The sequence below is a fragment of the Aythya ferina genome, assembly GCF_964211825.1.
Source record: "Aythya ferina genome assembly, chromosome: W".
Lineage (NCBI taxonomy): Eukaryota > Metazoa > Chordata > Aves > Anseriformes > Anatidae > Aythya > Aythya ferina.
This window is the reverse complement of record NC_140313.1, coordinates 559,380-574,258: the sequence shown is the minus strand read 5'-3', so window position 1 is coordinate 574,258 and position 14,879 is coordinate 559,380. Positions and strand designations below refer to the sequence as shown.

At 52.2% G+C, this 14,879-nt stretch overlaps 1 protein-coding gene across 3 annotated transcripts in view; it reads left to right on the top strand.

The window, feature by feature from the left end:
- Positions 1 to 949: 949 nt before the first annotated feature.
- Positions 950 to 14,879, top strand: part of LOC311426466 (E3 ubiquitin-protein ligase NEDD4-like) — a 144,919-nt gene continuing 130,989 nt past the window's right edge. For 2 of the 3 annotated variants that reach the window (XM_084502847.1, XM_084502846.1), the window contains exon 1: positions 952 to 1,219. In XM_084502847.1, the coding sequence (XP_084358973.1) occupies positions 1,172 to 1,219 (48 nt within the window). In that variant the 5' untranslated portion in view covers positions 952 to 1,171. Of the gene's footprint in view, positions 1,220 to 14,879 lie in introns of all 3 variants that reach the window. The other variant, XM_084502845.1, reaches the window with a different exon arrangement.

Sequence of the window (14,879 nt, the reverse complement as noted above, 5' to 3'; positions counted from 1 at the left end):
CTTGTGCAAGCATAAATGTTCTGAGAACAGCCTCCACGTAAACCATAGCTCATTAGGCTCTACTTAAGTGCTAGCATCTTGCCAAAAGATAACAGACGGATAATAAAGGTGAGAGTAGCACGGGTGGGGCATGGCTGGCAGGGGACTACAGACAATTAAGGAAGGAGCAGAAATCAAATAAGGAAGTAATTTAGAGCCGAAGCGTGCCTTGATTTTGCTCAGAAGTAACCTAGCTCCCAATGCCCAGTGTTTGGCTTGCTGAGAGGACACGGATGGAAAGCGGACAGGGAACAGCAGCGAGGGGCCTGCGGGCGCTTTTTGTTCTCTCGCAGATCCCGCGGTGCTCGTCATTTATTAGGGAAAAAACAAATAAATCAGAGCTGCGGGCCAGAGCCCAGGGCCCGCCGAGTCCCACCAAACCCCCAGCCCGGCAGGGAGCCCCCCGCCTGCACAGCGGGCCCCGCCCGGCCCGGCCCGGCCGCAGGAGCCCCCCGAGAGCCAGGGACCCCCCCAGGAACCAGGGACCCCCCGGGATCCAGGGGAGGCCCCCCCAGCCCCGGCCCCTCCGCCCCGGCCACCGCCGGGGGGCGCCCGCTCCCCGCTCCGGGGCTCGGTGGGGGGGGGTTGTTGGGGGGGGGCGCTGCCGGGAGCCCCCCGCGGCCCGCGCCGCCCCCGCGCCTTTGTGCGGCCCCGGCCCCCGCCCCGCCGCGAATCGGCCCCGGCCCGGCCCGGCCCCGCCGCCCCCCCCCCGCAGCCGCCGCCGCCATTGGGCCCCCGCGGCCGCGTCCCCGCCCCACTGGGCCGCCGCCGGGGCTGCCCGGCGCGGGGCGGGGCGGGGCGGAGCGGGGGGGTCCCTGCGGCCCCGGCCCCAGCCCGGGCGGTGTCGGCGCGGTGCGGGCGGCCCCAGCGCCTCCCCCGAGCGGCGTCGCCCGGCACCGCCCCCGGCCCCTTCCCGCCGGCGCTCGGCTCCGCTGCCGCCTTCCGCCACCCGCGGGCGAGCAGCAGCAGCGGGGGCAGCAGCAGCAGCAGGAGGAGGAGGAGGAGGAGGAGGAGGAGGAGGAAGGCGGCGGCGGCTCCGGCTCCTCCTCACCTGGGCCGGGCCGGCGGAGCCCCCGGGGCACGGAGTGCGCGGAGCTGCGGCCGAGCGGGGCGCTCCCCCCGCGGCGGCTCCATGGCGACCGCGGCGGTGGAGCCGGTGTACGGGCTGTCCGAGGAGGAGGTGGGTCCGGCGCGGCCGCGGGGACGGGGACGAACAGGGCCGGGGCCGGGGCCGGGGGGTGCCGCTGTCCCCCGGGGGGGGCCGCCCCCAGCCCCACCTGCGGGCACGGCCCGGCCGCGCGGGCCCCGGGCGAAGGTCGAGGGTCGGTCCGGGAGGGCGCCCCGGGAGCGGCCGGGAGGGCGGCACGGCACGGATCGGCTCGGTACGGCTCGATACAGCACAGCACGGCTCGGTACAGCTCGGCTCGGCCCGGCCCCGCCGCCGGCAGCACCCCCGGGCGGCGCCCCCCGGCAGGTGCGTGCGGAACAAAGGGCCGGGGCCGGGGCCGGGGGCTCCGTGCTCGGCAGCGGTGCGGGCCCGAGCCGGGAGCCCCGCTGCTGCCGTGCCGGGAGCCCTGGTGCCCGCCGGGCATCCCGCGGCCAGCTCGTGCCTCTCCAGGAGGCGACACCGGGAGCTGTCACGGCGCCACCCAGCACGGGGGGCTGCCCGCCCGGCCTTTGTGCTGCGGGGGGACCGGGGCGTGCAGGAGCTGCCGGGCTGTTTCGTTTCCTCGTCCAGCCGAGCTGCTCCGAGGCTGGGCGGTTGTAGCGCTTCATCCCGATGGAAGGAAGGCTCCTTGCCTCGAGTGGGTGTTTCATGCAGGGAGGGAGCTGGTTAGCGCGGCCGTTGTTGGTTTATAAAGCTGTGAGAGCAACCTGATTTAAGCGTTGTGTGTGTGAAGGTAGGGAGGAGAGGAGGCATCACAAGAGGCTCTGGTGCTTGAGACAGCGAGCACGAAACTGGAGGACAATCTCTTTCCTCCCCAGTTTGTTTTTGTAAGCCTTCATGCAAGAACAAGTCTGCTTCAGCACGGCCGTGGCTCCAGGAATCCCCAGAGCAGCTCATTCTGTCTGGTTTCCTCCCCCTCTTGGCCCCCGTTTCCCAGAGCCACCGGATCGGTGTCACCGATCCCCCAGATAACAGGGATCCGCCGCGGTGTGCTTGGTGTGCTCTGCGGCGTGCTGCCGGCCTGCTGGGGGGCTTCGGAGAGCCAAGCTGGGCTGGCTGCGCTGATGCAGAATCCCCAGGCAATTTGTAGGGGTTGTTGCGTTTATGGTTTGGGGTGTATTCGCAGGTTTTATCCATCAGGAAAATGGAAACCCGTGGGCAAAGCTGCTGTGCTCCAAATAGGTGGCTGCGAACAGAGCACTTGAGTCTGGCGGCTGCTTTTGTTGTGTGTGTGCTCGCTGATACCTTTTGTCCCTGCCTCCTTCCCCGGCATGTGCTAGTGCTTGTGCAGAATGCTAAGGAGAAATGCACCGGGGGAGAAGGGCGCTGCGTGGAGGTGTGCAGCCTGTGCAGCCCCCACCGCCCGGCCTGGGCTCCCAGGCGGATGGGATCTGAAGGGGGTGGGTGGGAGCCACTGCTGAGCGCCCTGTGTCCCAGGGTCGGAGCCTGGGCTGCCGCGTGGTGCTGCGGTACGGCCGTCCAGGTGGGGGGAGGCGTCAGGCCCTTGTCTGGAAAACAGCAGCTTACAGAAGGCGGCCTCTGGGCTCCCTGCCATGTCCCTCGGTGGTCCCACATCACGAAGGTAGCGGTGACCACAGAGGTCACCTGTCTCTTAGGGGCAGTGGGCTGACTGTAAGTTTTCCATGCTGCTGTAGAATCGTGACCGTGCTGGACAGAACAGAGCAGCGGTAATCTGAAAATACGAGAAGAGACTGCAAGCGGAAATAGGTGGAAGAAAGGGAAAAAGGGACAGGGTGAGGAAATGCACGGAGAACAGAGGCAGCACTGTGCAGCCTGATCGGCAGTGGCTTGCATACCCCACCTGGCTAAAGCATTGTCAGGGCTTGGGTAAGCACGAGGGGAAAGGAAAGCACCGAGGGAGAAGAATCTCCCTGGGGACCAGCCATAAGCTTCATAAATTAAACCTGGAGTGGTTGAGAAAGGCAGGAATGTTCTCAGTTCCGTTGTGTGTTGGCTTCAGGGGACCACAGCTTCCCATTAACGTTGGCTTGGACTCGTGTCTGTTTGGTTTTGACAAGTGAAGTCTCTTTGCTAGTCTTGGAGGCCAGATCATGTACAGAGACACAGAGGCTATTAATTTTTCTTTATTGCTAGGCGTTTAGACACTCAAAGGTTTAGGGACTTACTGAATTACAAATGACAAGCTGACCATTGCATTTGTCTCCTGACAGACTCCACTTTTCTTTAAACGGTGTCTTCCTAAAGCTGCATCCCTGGAAATGTGAATTGTATACAATTTTAGATTATCTTGGTGGTTAAAATTCCCTGTAAATCAGATTTGCTTCTCCAAATTTTTCATTCTGTGGGTGCCATGGCCCTGGCCCAGGCTGCCCAGAGAGGGGCTGGGGGCTCCTCGGGGAGGTCTCCAGCAGCCGCCAGGACGTAGGGCTGGGCACCCTGCTCGGGGGGCTGCTGGGCCAGCCGTTTGGGCAAGATGCCCCCCAGAGGTCCTGCTGCCAACCTCAGCCTCTGTGGCTCTGTGGAGCAGCATTCACGTGATCCGCTGGAAGCTTAGGCGCCCTCACGCAGTCTTTAAACACCAGCATGTTTGAAAGTTGTGCTGCTTAGGAGCCAAAAATGTTTTTGTTTCTGCGTAGGGCACTGCCGCCTTTAACCTGAGCTGTGCGTGCATCGCCCACGCCCGGCGTGTGAGGCTGCTGCTGGCCGAGTGCTCCTGGTGTGGGCAATGGCAGGGCTGCAGAGCGGGGCGGGAGCTGGGCTGCAGGGAGCAGGGCATGCAGCAGCACAAGGCACTGCAGCTGTTCTCCCCAGCTTCAACTAAAGGAGTTCCCAAAACATTGAACACAAGATTAATCCCATGAACCTAATTCACCTTTTTAGTTTTTTCTTTTATCTGTAAAGAAGAAAGGAGATAATGTGTCCCTTAGGGAAATTTCTGGAGTCACTGAACAGAACGTGGCCCAAGGTAACCCGAGGTTTGTCCAAGTGTTCCCTTCCCGCTGCTCACAGTGCCTGGGCAGAGGAAAAATTCCCAGCTTCTTGTACCATGTTTAGGTGAAGAAACATTGTGTCCTTAGAAAAAGATCCTTGAAAAAAAAAAAACAACAGTATTTTTGCATTGCAACTGTTGCACTTGTTAAAGAGTTTTCATGCCGTATGTGTTTATCTGCCGTCTTCCTGCCTGTGTCTATTTCAAACTAAGGCAAAGAGTTCATGTGTGACTGTGCTCTCTCCAATTCCAACATTGCTCTGCTTTCGAGTTCAGTTTAACTTCTATGACTTTTGGTTGAATAAACTGAAATTAAGAACTTCCTGTAGAGATGATTTGTTTTGTCATGCGTTAGAAGTTGTGGAAGAGGAGCTTACTTGTGTGAAAATTATCCCGATGCGTGCGGTGGTTGCATATGCCTTACAATAAGTAGGCCTGGTTATAGGCAGTGCTGCTTAATCTCTTCTCATCCTTGTTCTCATGTACTGTATTGGGCACACTGAGGAATGAAGCCTGAAGAATTTCAGGATCTCAGGAGCCTCCTTGGCCCTCTGTTGAGACTAAAACCAACGAGGCATTGTTGTAGCACATTCGCATAAACACAGTTTTCAGCTGTGAAGGAAGCGCTGCCTCCACACGAGATGGGTTTCTTTAAAGTCTAGGTTTGCCTGTACTATCTAATATCAGGGTAAAAGACAAAGCTAAGGTTGGCCAAAATGATGCCATGGTGAAGTACAGTTTGGGCCACGGGGTGAGCAGCGAACATGGCTGCAGCACAGTGGAGAAGCAGCCTCCTGGTGCGCACTGCTCCAGAATGAGGCACGTGGGAAGCTGGATTTTGTCTGGTCTTTGTGTTCCTGGTGGGTTTGTTGCTCTGCAGAGATCTCCCTTGGGGATTGGCTTTCCCCCCATACTTGAGTGTCCTGTTAGTGACACTCATCCATGTGTGTTGCAGCCCTGCCCCTGCAATGGGGCTATGAAGGCTTTGGAAGGAGGGGGTTACTGCGCTGGTTACCAATTAACTTGATTTATTACAGAGGAAGAAGGCTCAATGTTCTACCCCACCTGACTCAATGACATAGCGGGGTTCAGTGGTGCTTGTCTCCACGTTGTGCTCTAAGCAAGCCACACAGTTTTGAAATAAGCGCGATGGTGAGTTGCTGGGGGGAAGCGTCCGTGTCCTAGAAGGTTGTAATTAGACTTAAGGTAATGTTTCCTGGTGTGTGCTACAACTGGCTGAGGATGCTCCCGCTGCTCACCCTGCTTCAGCGCTGTGATTGTGCAGCTGGAGCTTTTTCGAGCTCGGGCTGTCAGCAGCGGGCCCCTGGAGGAGCAGGAGCGTGGCTTCAGGCTGTGTCGCCTGGCAGGGCAGTGCCCAGCCCTGGGGGGCAGCGGCAGGAGCAGTAGCACGGTTTGGTTCGGTCGGATGGCTCTAGTTCTGTGGGATGGCAGCACGCGTTGCTGAGGCCTGGGGCAAGCGGTGTGTGGGTGGCAGCAGGGCATTGTCCGGGGCTGCTGAGCCCCCAGCATGAAGCTGGGAGGTGAGTGAGCAGCACCAGGGCTGCCCCTGCCCCATGCAGCATCTTGCAGCTCCCTCAGCTCGGGCCCAGAGCAGGATCAGAGGGAGCTCCCGAGGCACACTTGTAGTTAACACTGCTGTGGGTTTTCTGTGTGCGTCTGGGCTCCACAGTACAAAAGGGCTGTTAAGGTCCTGGAAAGCACCCAGAGCAGGGCAACAAGGCTGGCAGCAGGGCTGGAGGGCACTCCTGAGGAGAGGCAGAAGTCCCCTGGTCTGTCCGGGCTGGAGAAGAGGGGCCCTGAGGCGACCCCGAGGAGGGAAGTGCAGAGGCAGGTGCCAACCATGGGAATGGCACCAAACTGCCAGGGGAGGTTTGGGCTGGGCGTTAGGGAAATTTCCTTACCATGGGGGGGTCAAACACTGGCACTGGCTTCCCATTGAGGTGCTTAGTGCCCCGAGGCTGTCAGTGTTTGAGGCATTTGGACGGTGCCCCCATTAACACGCTGTAGTGTTTGGTTAGCCCTGAAGTGCTCAGGCAGCCGGACTGGGTGATCCGTGCAGCTCCCTTCCAACTGAACTGTTCTGTCTGGGAACACAGACTTCTTAAAAATAGAGGCCTGTTGTTTCTGCTCTGAATATTCTGGTTATATAAAAGCATAACTTTTTCATCAGCGTGAGGAAGGACCTCTTTTGGTCGCAGCAGAGGCGCAGCATCTAAGCAATAAGCGATTCAGAACAGGAACTTTTTTTTATTGACTTTGTAAATGGAAAAAACTCCTGAATTGGTTTTATAGATTCTAAGTGCATTGGCTTCCCAGAGATAGCATGTAAAACTTTAAATGATGATTAAAAAGTCCAGATGAGGTAGCATTTCATAATTGAAAGGCCTTGCATGTGTACTCACAGCAGCATAACAACAAAATTAATAGGTTGTGGTTCTCCATGGTAGGTCAATAGATTTGGGATTTTATAAAAGCTCGCATTTTAAGCTTGCTTTTAGGGACTTTTCAGCATATTATGGCCATTCTTACTAATGCTAAGTACGTTCCTGGCTTTAATAACGCAAGATTGATGTACAGATGTTCAAGGTGGTTTGTGCTCACACCAGGGTCTGGGGGTGTGGAGCAATGTTAGCATGTGCGGTCAGGCCACCCCACTACGCTGAGCCCCATCACACCGTACTGCACCCCATCACTCCGCACCCCACCTCACCTCACCCTGCCGGCGAGCCCTGTTGGCAGGGAGGGCCGAGCTGCTCGTGGCTGCCCTTGTTTTCCATCCCGGCGGTGGGGCTGGCCATTGGAGGGCACTGTGTCGTGCTGAGTGTAAACCCAGCGCTGCCATGGGCTCGTGGACAGCTTACTGCCATTTTGCTGGGGAGCGAAGAGGGGCTGGGAGCCCCGCAGCTGCTGAGGCTCGCTGGGCAGCGGGAGGCCTGCCTGCTGCAGCAGCCCTCTCAGTCCCACAGGCACAGCTTTTCTGGGAGCTGTGTCTGGTGAATATCTAATGGGATTCCTTTCTGTTTTGAAAATACAACCAGGCGTAATGTGAGTGCCAAGTGAACTTAGCTGTCAGGAGGGACGAAACTGAATATTTTAGGATGTTACGGGCTGAAAGAGTGCACTGCTGCAGCCTCTGGGTTGCAGCTGCACCTTCAGATGATGGGAGGTTCAATGGGCATAATACCCTTCCGAAGCCAAACGCAGCTTGTTGTGCAAGGCAGGCCACCTCCACAGGTGCTGTGTGATCCCAGAGGCCTTGTCAGCGACTGTGGGACTTGGTGCTATTATCGTTATTCATTCGCTCTTGTGGGTAATGCTGCGTGAAGCCGAGTGAGGTGTCTGCCATGGGGGCTGCGTGAAGCAGCTGTGCGCTGGTGCTGCAAGAGCTACGGTAGGTGCAGCCTCTTCGGTGGCTAACTAGCGAGGTTCAATATGATTTGGCTGAGTCAGCCTGAACCGACAGCCTTTTTTAGTCCTAGGAGATTATATGGGGCCAAGACCTCTTGCTTAATTAAACTCTGTGGCATACGAACTGGGGCTTTTCTGGAAGCTGGAAATCTCTAGGCCTTTTAGTAACAGTGAGGGCTGGATTACTCCTAACAGCTTAGGTCAATAAAAAGCCAGATGCGATATCAGTGCAGCAGTGTCTCTATTTATTCAGTTTTGTAAATGCTGGTGTCAGTGAACAGAGAAAATCTCACTAATTTTCCTGAATGCCTTCATCTTTTACATTCTTTGCTACTTCCCATTAAAATGTTCGTTTTAATTGTGTTGAATAAGAGGGGATTTCTGTAGCAGAAAAAGAAATGCTACTAGGCAGCTCCATCCCTTTTTAAAAGAAATTAAGTGTAATCTTGTGCACACTGACTTTCAGTTAAGCTGGGTAAGCGCGTGAATGGCAGGCTGAATGACTCCTCCTGCGCCCCAGGAGAAAGGAATGCAGTTCTACTGCTGGTGTGCTCGACTCAGTTCAGCATTGGAGCTGCTGCCATTTCACTATTAAAGTCTGCACGGGGTTACACCTTCAGCTGGGTTTAGATCTGCAGCTTTCAGAAGTGCTTAACCCGCTGTCACGCCAACTTTTTCCAGCATGGGGTTCTTAGAAATAACTGCTGAGCTCCAAATGCTGGAGCGCTCTCTTCTCCTGCTCCCCTGTCTTTTCCTGTCCCCTCCCAAAAAGAAGGAAGAAAACCTTATGAAAGAGTTTGTTTTTGCACAAAAGATCAGGGATTTTCTAGTAATTCATTATAAAATAAGAGATGTGGTTAAATTGCACAGGCCTTAAATCCAACTGCAGCTAAAATAGTTTAAAAAACAGTCCAGAAACTTGACTCTTTAAATGTATTTTAAAAATCTCTGGATGATGTCTTGACTGGGCAACAAACTGTATATTTGTAATTGCATTTTTTTTTCCTCCCTCCTTTCCTTTAACTTCAGTTCCTGTGTGCTGGCAGGATGTAGGTATTTGTCAGAATCCTGATTTCCAGGAATTAGCAACCTTGCATAATCAGAAGAAATATCTACAATTCTGAGAACGCTGGCAGGAATGGCTCCGTGAATGAGTTGTGCTTAGCTATTACGCTATAGTACCTTATTTTTGTGCCTAACTGCTTGGCTTAGGGTTGTTGTATTGGTGTCGTGCCAACTCGGGATAGGTTTTCTTTTTCTAATGCTGTTTATCCACTGCAGAATAACAGAACTGTGCAGAATGGTGCACAACCACGCTGTCATCTCTCCTTTGGTGGTTTCCAGTTTTGAATAATCCTGGCTTGAGGCTGGAAGTACGGTAATATAATTTGTGCTTGGGTTTAATTGAAAATAGTTCAAAGTCATACTCTTTCTAAGCATCTTTGTGCGGACAGTTATACTGCATGTGTCTGCAGTAACTGCCTTAGCTGGGAACAGCTCGAGGTCTGGCCTCTGCCCAGGGACACCAGGCTGAGATCATGGGAACGCTGCTTCGGAGGTTTTGATGCCCACGTGCACATCAGGTGGCCATCACAATTTCAATGGCGCTGCTCTGTTCTGTTCCCCTACCCCTCTGGGGGAAGGACTGTGGTGGTGGTGAAGCTTTGCAGAGGGAGAAGCAGCATTTTACCTTCCAGCGATGAGGTGACCTGGAAGATAAACTAACAGCAAGGAGCAAGGTTTCTGGGGTACGTTCAGGGAAGGAGAGCCAAAGAATTTATTTCCATGCTCTGCTTGCAGTTCTCCACTGTCTGTCTATTTGGTTCCTCTGTTGTCAGCTTTTGGAGTAAAAATGTTTAACTTTCTCATCATTAAGAAATCAGAATGGGGACATTTCTTCCCATTCTCCCTATTCTTTTCTGCTGAACGCTAGCCAGGCTGTATTTCTTCCTCGGTTTTGGTGTGTCGATGTGAAATCTGGCATTATTGCTTCTGTTAAGCAGAAGTAGAGACATTTCACTCAAACTTTGTCTATTTGAACAATTGCCATCTTTTTCCAAAAAATGTATTGATCGATTAAAAAAAAATAATAATAAAATCTGCATGAAGATGAATAAAGCTGACTTCCTTCTATAAATGGGTGGCCTCACTTTCTTGGTTTTGACCCCAGAGAGGCAGATCCTGTGTCTGAAAGGTCCTTGAGCCCCAAGTCTCTGGAAGCCAGGAGGCTCCCTGCTTGGTGGCAGGGAGGTGACCGGGTGATCCCAACATGCTGTGTGCCAAGTGGAAGAAGACAGTGTCCACAGGGTTTAGCATGGAAGGGAAGTGTCAGGTTTTGTGATGGGAAGGAAGAGACCAGGCTGAGGGCATGCGCGATGGACAAACCCAGGTACCTGGAAATGAAGCTGAATTGGTTGCTCCTGTAAGAGGCTCTGATCTGCTTCTTTCTCTTCTGGTGTTAAGCAATGCTGTATGGAGCAGCTGATATGAACCTACTGGATTTCCACTGCTGAGAGAGAGGGAGGCCCTGCTTTCTTGTTTTTGCCTCAGGCCCTTCCATGATCCAATACAAACTGCTAATTTGCAGTCAGCTGCCCATCTCCCTGCTGGGTTGGTGACCTGTGGCGGCTGCCAGAGATGATGAGAGAGGTAGGTGGGGGTGGAGGGTGTGTGTGAAGAGGTAGCAAGGCATCTGCAGTTTGGTGGCTGTGAGGTACCGAGCTGGCTCCCTGGGTCTCATGAATCCAGGCTTTGGCTGGAATCATGGCTGTGAAGTCTGCAGTAGGTTTGTTTAAAGACGTCTCATCTGCTGCCTTCTGGAAGTGTTAATGGACAAGCCACTTGGCAAAGTTTTTCTCCACTTAGCAAACAAGAGGAGAAAATACGGGCTTCTTGAGATTGCCTGTTACGATGTTTGTGGTGATGGGAGTGGTGGGAGGGACGCGTGATGTGCGGACAAAACCACGCGTCTGCTTGCTGCGTGGGGTGGGTTCTCCTGATTAACAAAGCCATAGGACTGCGGCTTTGGAAGCAGCAAGCAGCAGCATACTTCTTTGCTTAACCTCTGCTCTTCTTAGTGAGTTAATGTTTTATGTGTTATAAAATGGTAGCGCAGCCGTTGGCTGTAACTATCAGACCAAAAGAACTCAAAAATACTTGGTTTGGACACGTGTTGCTTTAGTGAACTGGGTGATAGCTGCAGACTGTATGAAATGCATGAGTGGTGTGTACGCAACTTCATTTTATAGTGGTGGTAAAGGTGTAGTTGTTTAAAGTCTCAATACTACAGGACACTCCTCCCTCTTCCTGACTTTGGGTACGTGTCTTTTTCCTTTCCTTTTTTTTTTTTTTTTTTTTCCTTTTTAAACCTGGACTTAGTGCTCAAGTGATCACATAGGTAGGTCAGTAGGTAGACACTTGGGGAGACAGCAAACTTCCCTGCATTTGCCCGAGACAGCTGACTCAGGAGAACAGGGAGGGAAGCTGAAAAGTGGCTGCTTCCCTGTGGCTGCTTCCCTGCTCACGTTCATGTGTCCTCAGGCATGATTTGGTTTTGGTGCGTGTAGGTAATGGTGCTCCGGGGTTGCTAGAAAATGGAAGGCAGCTTCAGATCTGTTGGACGGTGTTACTTCTCCTCTGCCCAAAGTTGCTTGAATGCTATACAGCAGCATTTGGTTAACTTAGAAATACTCAGTGCTAAGTATCTAGACCTTCTGGGGTGGTTTTCCGATTGCTTTTCGTTCCACTGAATACCAGAAATGAAGTCTTGTATTTATGCTTTTAAGAAGTGTCATAGTGCAATGCATTGCACTTCTGAGTAGGAAACTTTACTATTTTTAATGACTATGAATATATTTAAACCAGGCATAAACAGCCTCGGGACTGGGGAGGTACAGTTACTTACCTAAACCAGTGGAAAATTCTTTGCTCTCATCAACTTTAATGAATGGTAGCATTTTCCTTATTGTTAGGAGAGGCTGACCAACTATGACAAAAATAGTTGCTCTTGAGATGTGAATTATTATTATTTTGTATTAAAGGAGCAATTAGTAATATCTCATTGCTGCTTGAATGGAAAGGATGGGTGCCTTGTCTTTCCAGCGTCTCTATAAAAAAGTTGGCTTCTCGAAGTCAAGTAGGAAATACCAGATGTGATGCTGAAAGTTCACGTGGAAGTTCAGCCAGAAAAGGATGGGTGAATAATCCCTGTTCCGGCAGCTTTGGCCCGAGGAGGCACTTCTTGTTTCTGTTTCTTGTGTGAAGGAGCTTTGTGGTTTCCTTTTACCTTGCAGGGTAGGTTGGTCTGAACAGCACTGTGACACACCTGTGTCCTGATGGGATCCGTAGTGATGATTCACGTAGTGGTGACTCTGCGCAGTCCCTGAGCAGAGGCTTATGAGATAACCCCAGAAAGCAGCATGCCTCTTGTTTCCCGTGTTCTCCATTAGTAATCCTTCCCTACCTGAACCTCCTGGTCTCATGCAGCAGGAGGACTTCCATCTGATGCACTGTCACTTCCTTTGCTAGGCTTTATACAGGCTTTTTCCCACAGTTGTGACACTAATCCTCTTCTAACAGTAATGGTTGGTAAGAGGCTTGGTATGAAACAAACCCGGACATCATTATGGCATTAGCAGGCTGAGAATACCGCAGGTGCTTCTCTCATTAACGAGCTTCCTTCTGGACCTGCCTGTAACCTGCTGCTAGCTCAAAGTAGGCTTTCTGTGCTGTGTCATTGTAGCCTCACTGATGAGTAAGAGCTGCAGCACACACTTCGTGCAGCATTTTTTTCACCTTGCCAAAGAAATGTTCTGTATTTTACCTGCCACTTATGTCTCCGTGCATCTGTTCCTCCGTTTGTGGAGCAGTTCAGCACTGGAGCAGAGAGGTTGGAGCATCACTAGAGCTCTTCTAGACCCAACAGGACAAAATCCCAGGACAGCTGGTCAGAAGTCAGTGTTGCCCCTGCTTTGAACAGAGTTTTGACAGAGATATCTAGTCCAAACTATTTGGTAACTGAAGTCTCCAGAGCTGGTGAAGTAGTGTAGCAGGCCCCCAGTTCCTCAGAGTACATTTTTTCCCCTTTTTAGAATTCACTGTATTTTGGAAGCCTGTTGTGAGCCTCATTTGGTTTATTCCACAGATTAGCAGACAGCCTTGTATTGAGTAACCAAACCTTTCACAAAGGGCGTTATCCTGATAGTGCTGCCCTGTTCCTGCTTCTATCTTGGAGATACCTTCTTGTCCTGTGATCTCATTAGCATGCTGAAGAAACTCATACGTTTTTCTCCCCCGATTTGAGGACGTGACTTCATTGATGCCTAATTCAGCATAAGGCTGGGCTGCAGCCACCAGGGTGTTGGCTCTGCCTCTCCTGAATGTGGAGAAGGGGAGAAGTGGGTGCAGTGAGTACCACCCAGCAACTCCTTGTCCTGCGGGGCTCCACATTCGAGCCCTGTTTCCCTGTTTTCCGGGGTGTGTCTGCATCCTACAGTAGTACCAGATGGCACGTGGAGCGGTGCTGTAAAGTTTTGATTTGGTTTTACTAGTTTCTGTTGCGGTTTGAAAGACGAGACCAGGTTTGAGCAGGTCACAGGTGTTAATTACCTAGGAAGCCATTTGTCACCCTCTGCATCCATTGCTCTTAATGCGAGATCCTGGAGAGCCCCTCTTGGAGGCTGTCAAAGCCATGGGTCTTTCTTAACTGTTAATGAGCAGCCTCAAAATCCTCAGAATTTAAAAGCAAAATTTGTAGTTAATATTTTTTCATGTTTTGTGGAGCTCTTCCCATATCTTTTGACTACATGTGGAAGAAATTCACTTTTTCTTTAGAGTGTGTCCAGAATATGTGTTGGAACTGGTTCATCTTTTTAAGGCTTTCGGTCCTGATTTCAAGTCTTTGCATTTTGATTGATTAGCATCCCTAATAAAAAAGGAAATGCCTCTACGCTTGTTTGAATTGATTTAGCAAAAACCTGTATTGTTCTCTCATCCTGCTGACCATGTAAATTTGCCTTTAATCTGCTGTGTTACTGCCATGCAGTCTGATTATTATTATTTTTTTTTTTAAGGCTGGCCTATTCAGTTCTGAACCGCTTGTAGCTGCGTTCATCTTGCTGCATTTCCTTCTAGTAAGGGATTATTAGATGTAATTCGGCACAAGTAACCCGTGTGAGCATGTTCCCTGCCTCGCAGCCAACCATGAAGTGACTCAGTGACTGGGTGCTGCGTGTTCTTGCTCGTCTGTACCCTATGAGTGACAAAGGTTTTGTTTTGGATTCCTAAAACTTGCACAAGAGGCTGAGCCGCTAGCCCGTGCAGGAAAGCTGATGTGAAGGGAGTCTGAGAGCTGCAGTCTGCAATGGGTGTCACTGCACATTGTGATCGCTTTTCTTTTTTGGTATTTTACGATGTATACTTCAAAGACCAAAATCCCAGCCTTTGGGAAATAAAATCAAGGTTTTCAAACCTGTGCAACTCTGTAAGCTGCAACACACGTACGCTGGTAGCGTTCGATAACACAGGGACATGTTCCAAAGGCCCTGTGTGGCACTGTTGGCGTTGCTGTGGAAACCTGCATTTTAGCACCGGCTGGTTTCAGTGTTTAACGCTCAGCATCCTGATGTTTATGGAAGAGATGAGACACTGCTGTGGCTGGAGGGTGAGTCCAGCTGGCCGGGGCTGTCGTACTGCTGGCCCCGCAGCCTGGACCCGGCGTCGCACCGGCGCTGGATGTCTGGCCTGAGGTAACTCCCGAGGGTCAGATGTTCTCCAGGTGTGCCCTGGGGTTAGTTTTGCTTTCCAGGGTGCCCTCTGATAACTTAATTCCCCTGGGTTGTTGAAGAATGGGACGGGGCCTGGAACCACCACTGGGTGCTCCCCCTCAGCCGTGCCCTGTCCGCGGGGCTGCACCTGAGAGCCGTGCTGGCGACACCTCGGTGCTTCCCTCACGGGAGCCTTCCCGAGACAGCAGTGTGGTTATCTCCAGTGGTAAGGACGGATCGTTTGGGGAAGAAGTGATTCTGTTATGAACTGGTCTTGTGAACTTTTTGTTCTCCTCCCTGTAGCCTCGATATCTCTGAAAATCCAGGGCCTTTTTGTGGGAAAAGCCTTCTCCAGTTCTTATCTGGACTTCCTGAATTTTTCTTGCTTTGACATTCACATAAGTCATGTGCTCGCCTAGCAACAGCTTGGTTTTTTTTTTTTTTGGTTTGAGATGCTTTGTTTTTTTTTTTTCTTGCTGGATGTCATGATCTCGTCCTTGTTTTCTGG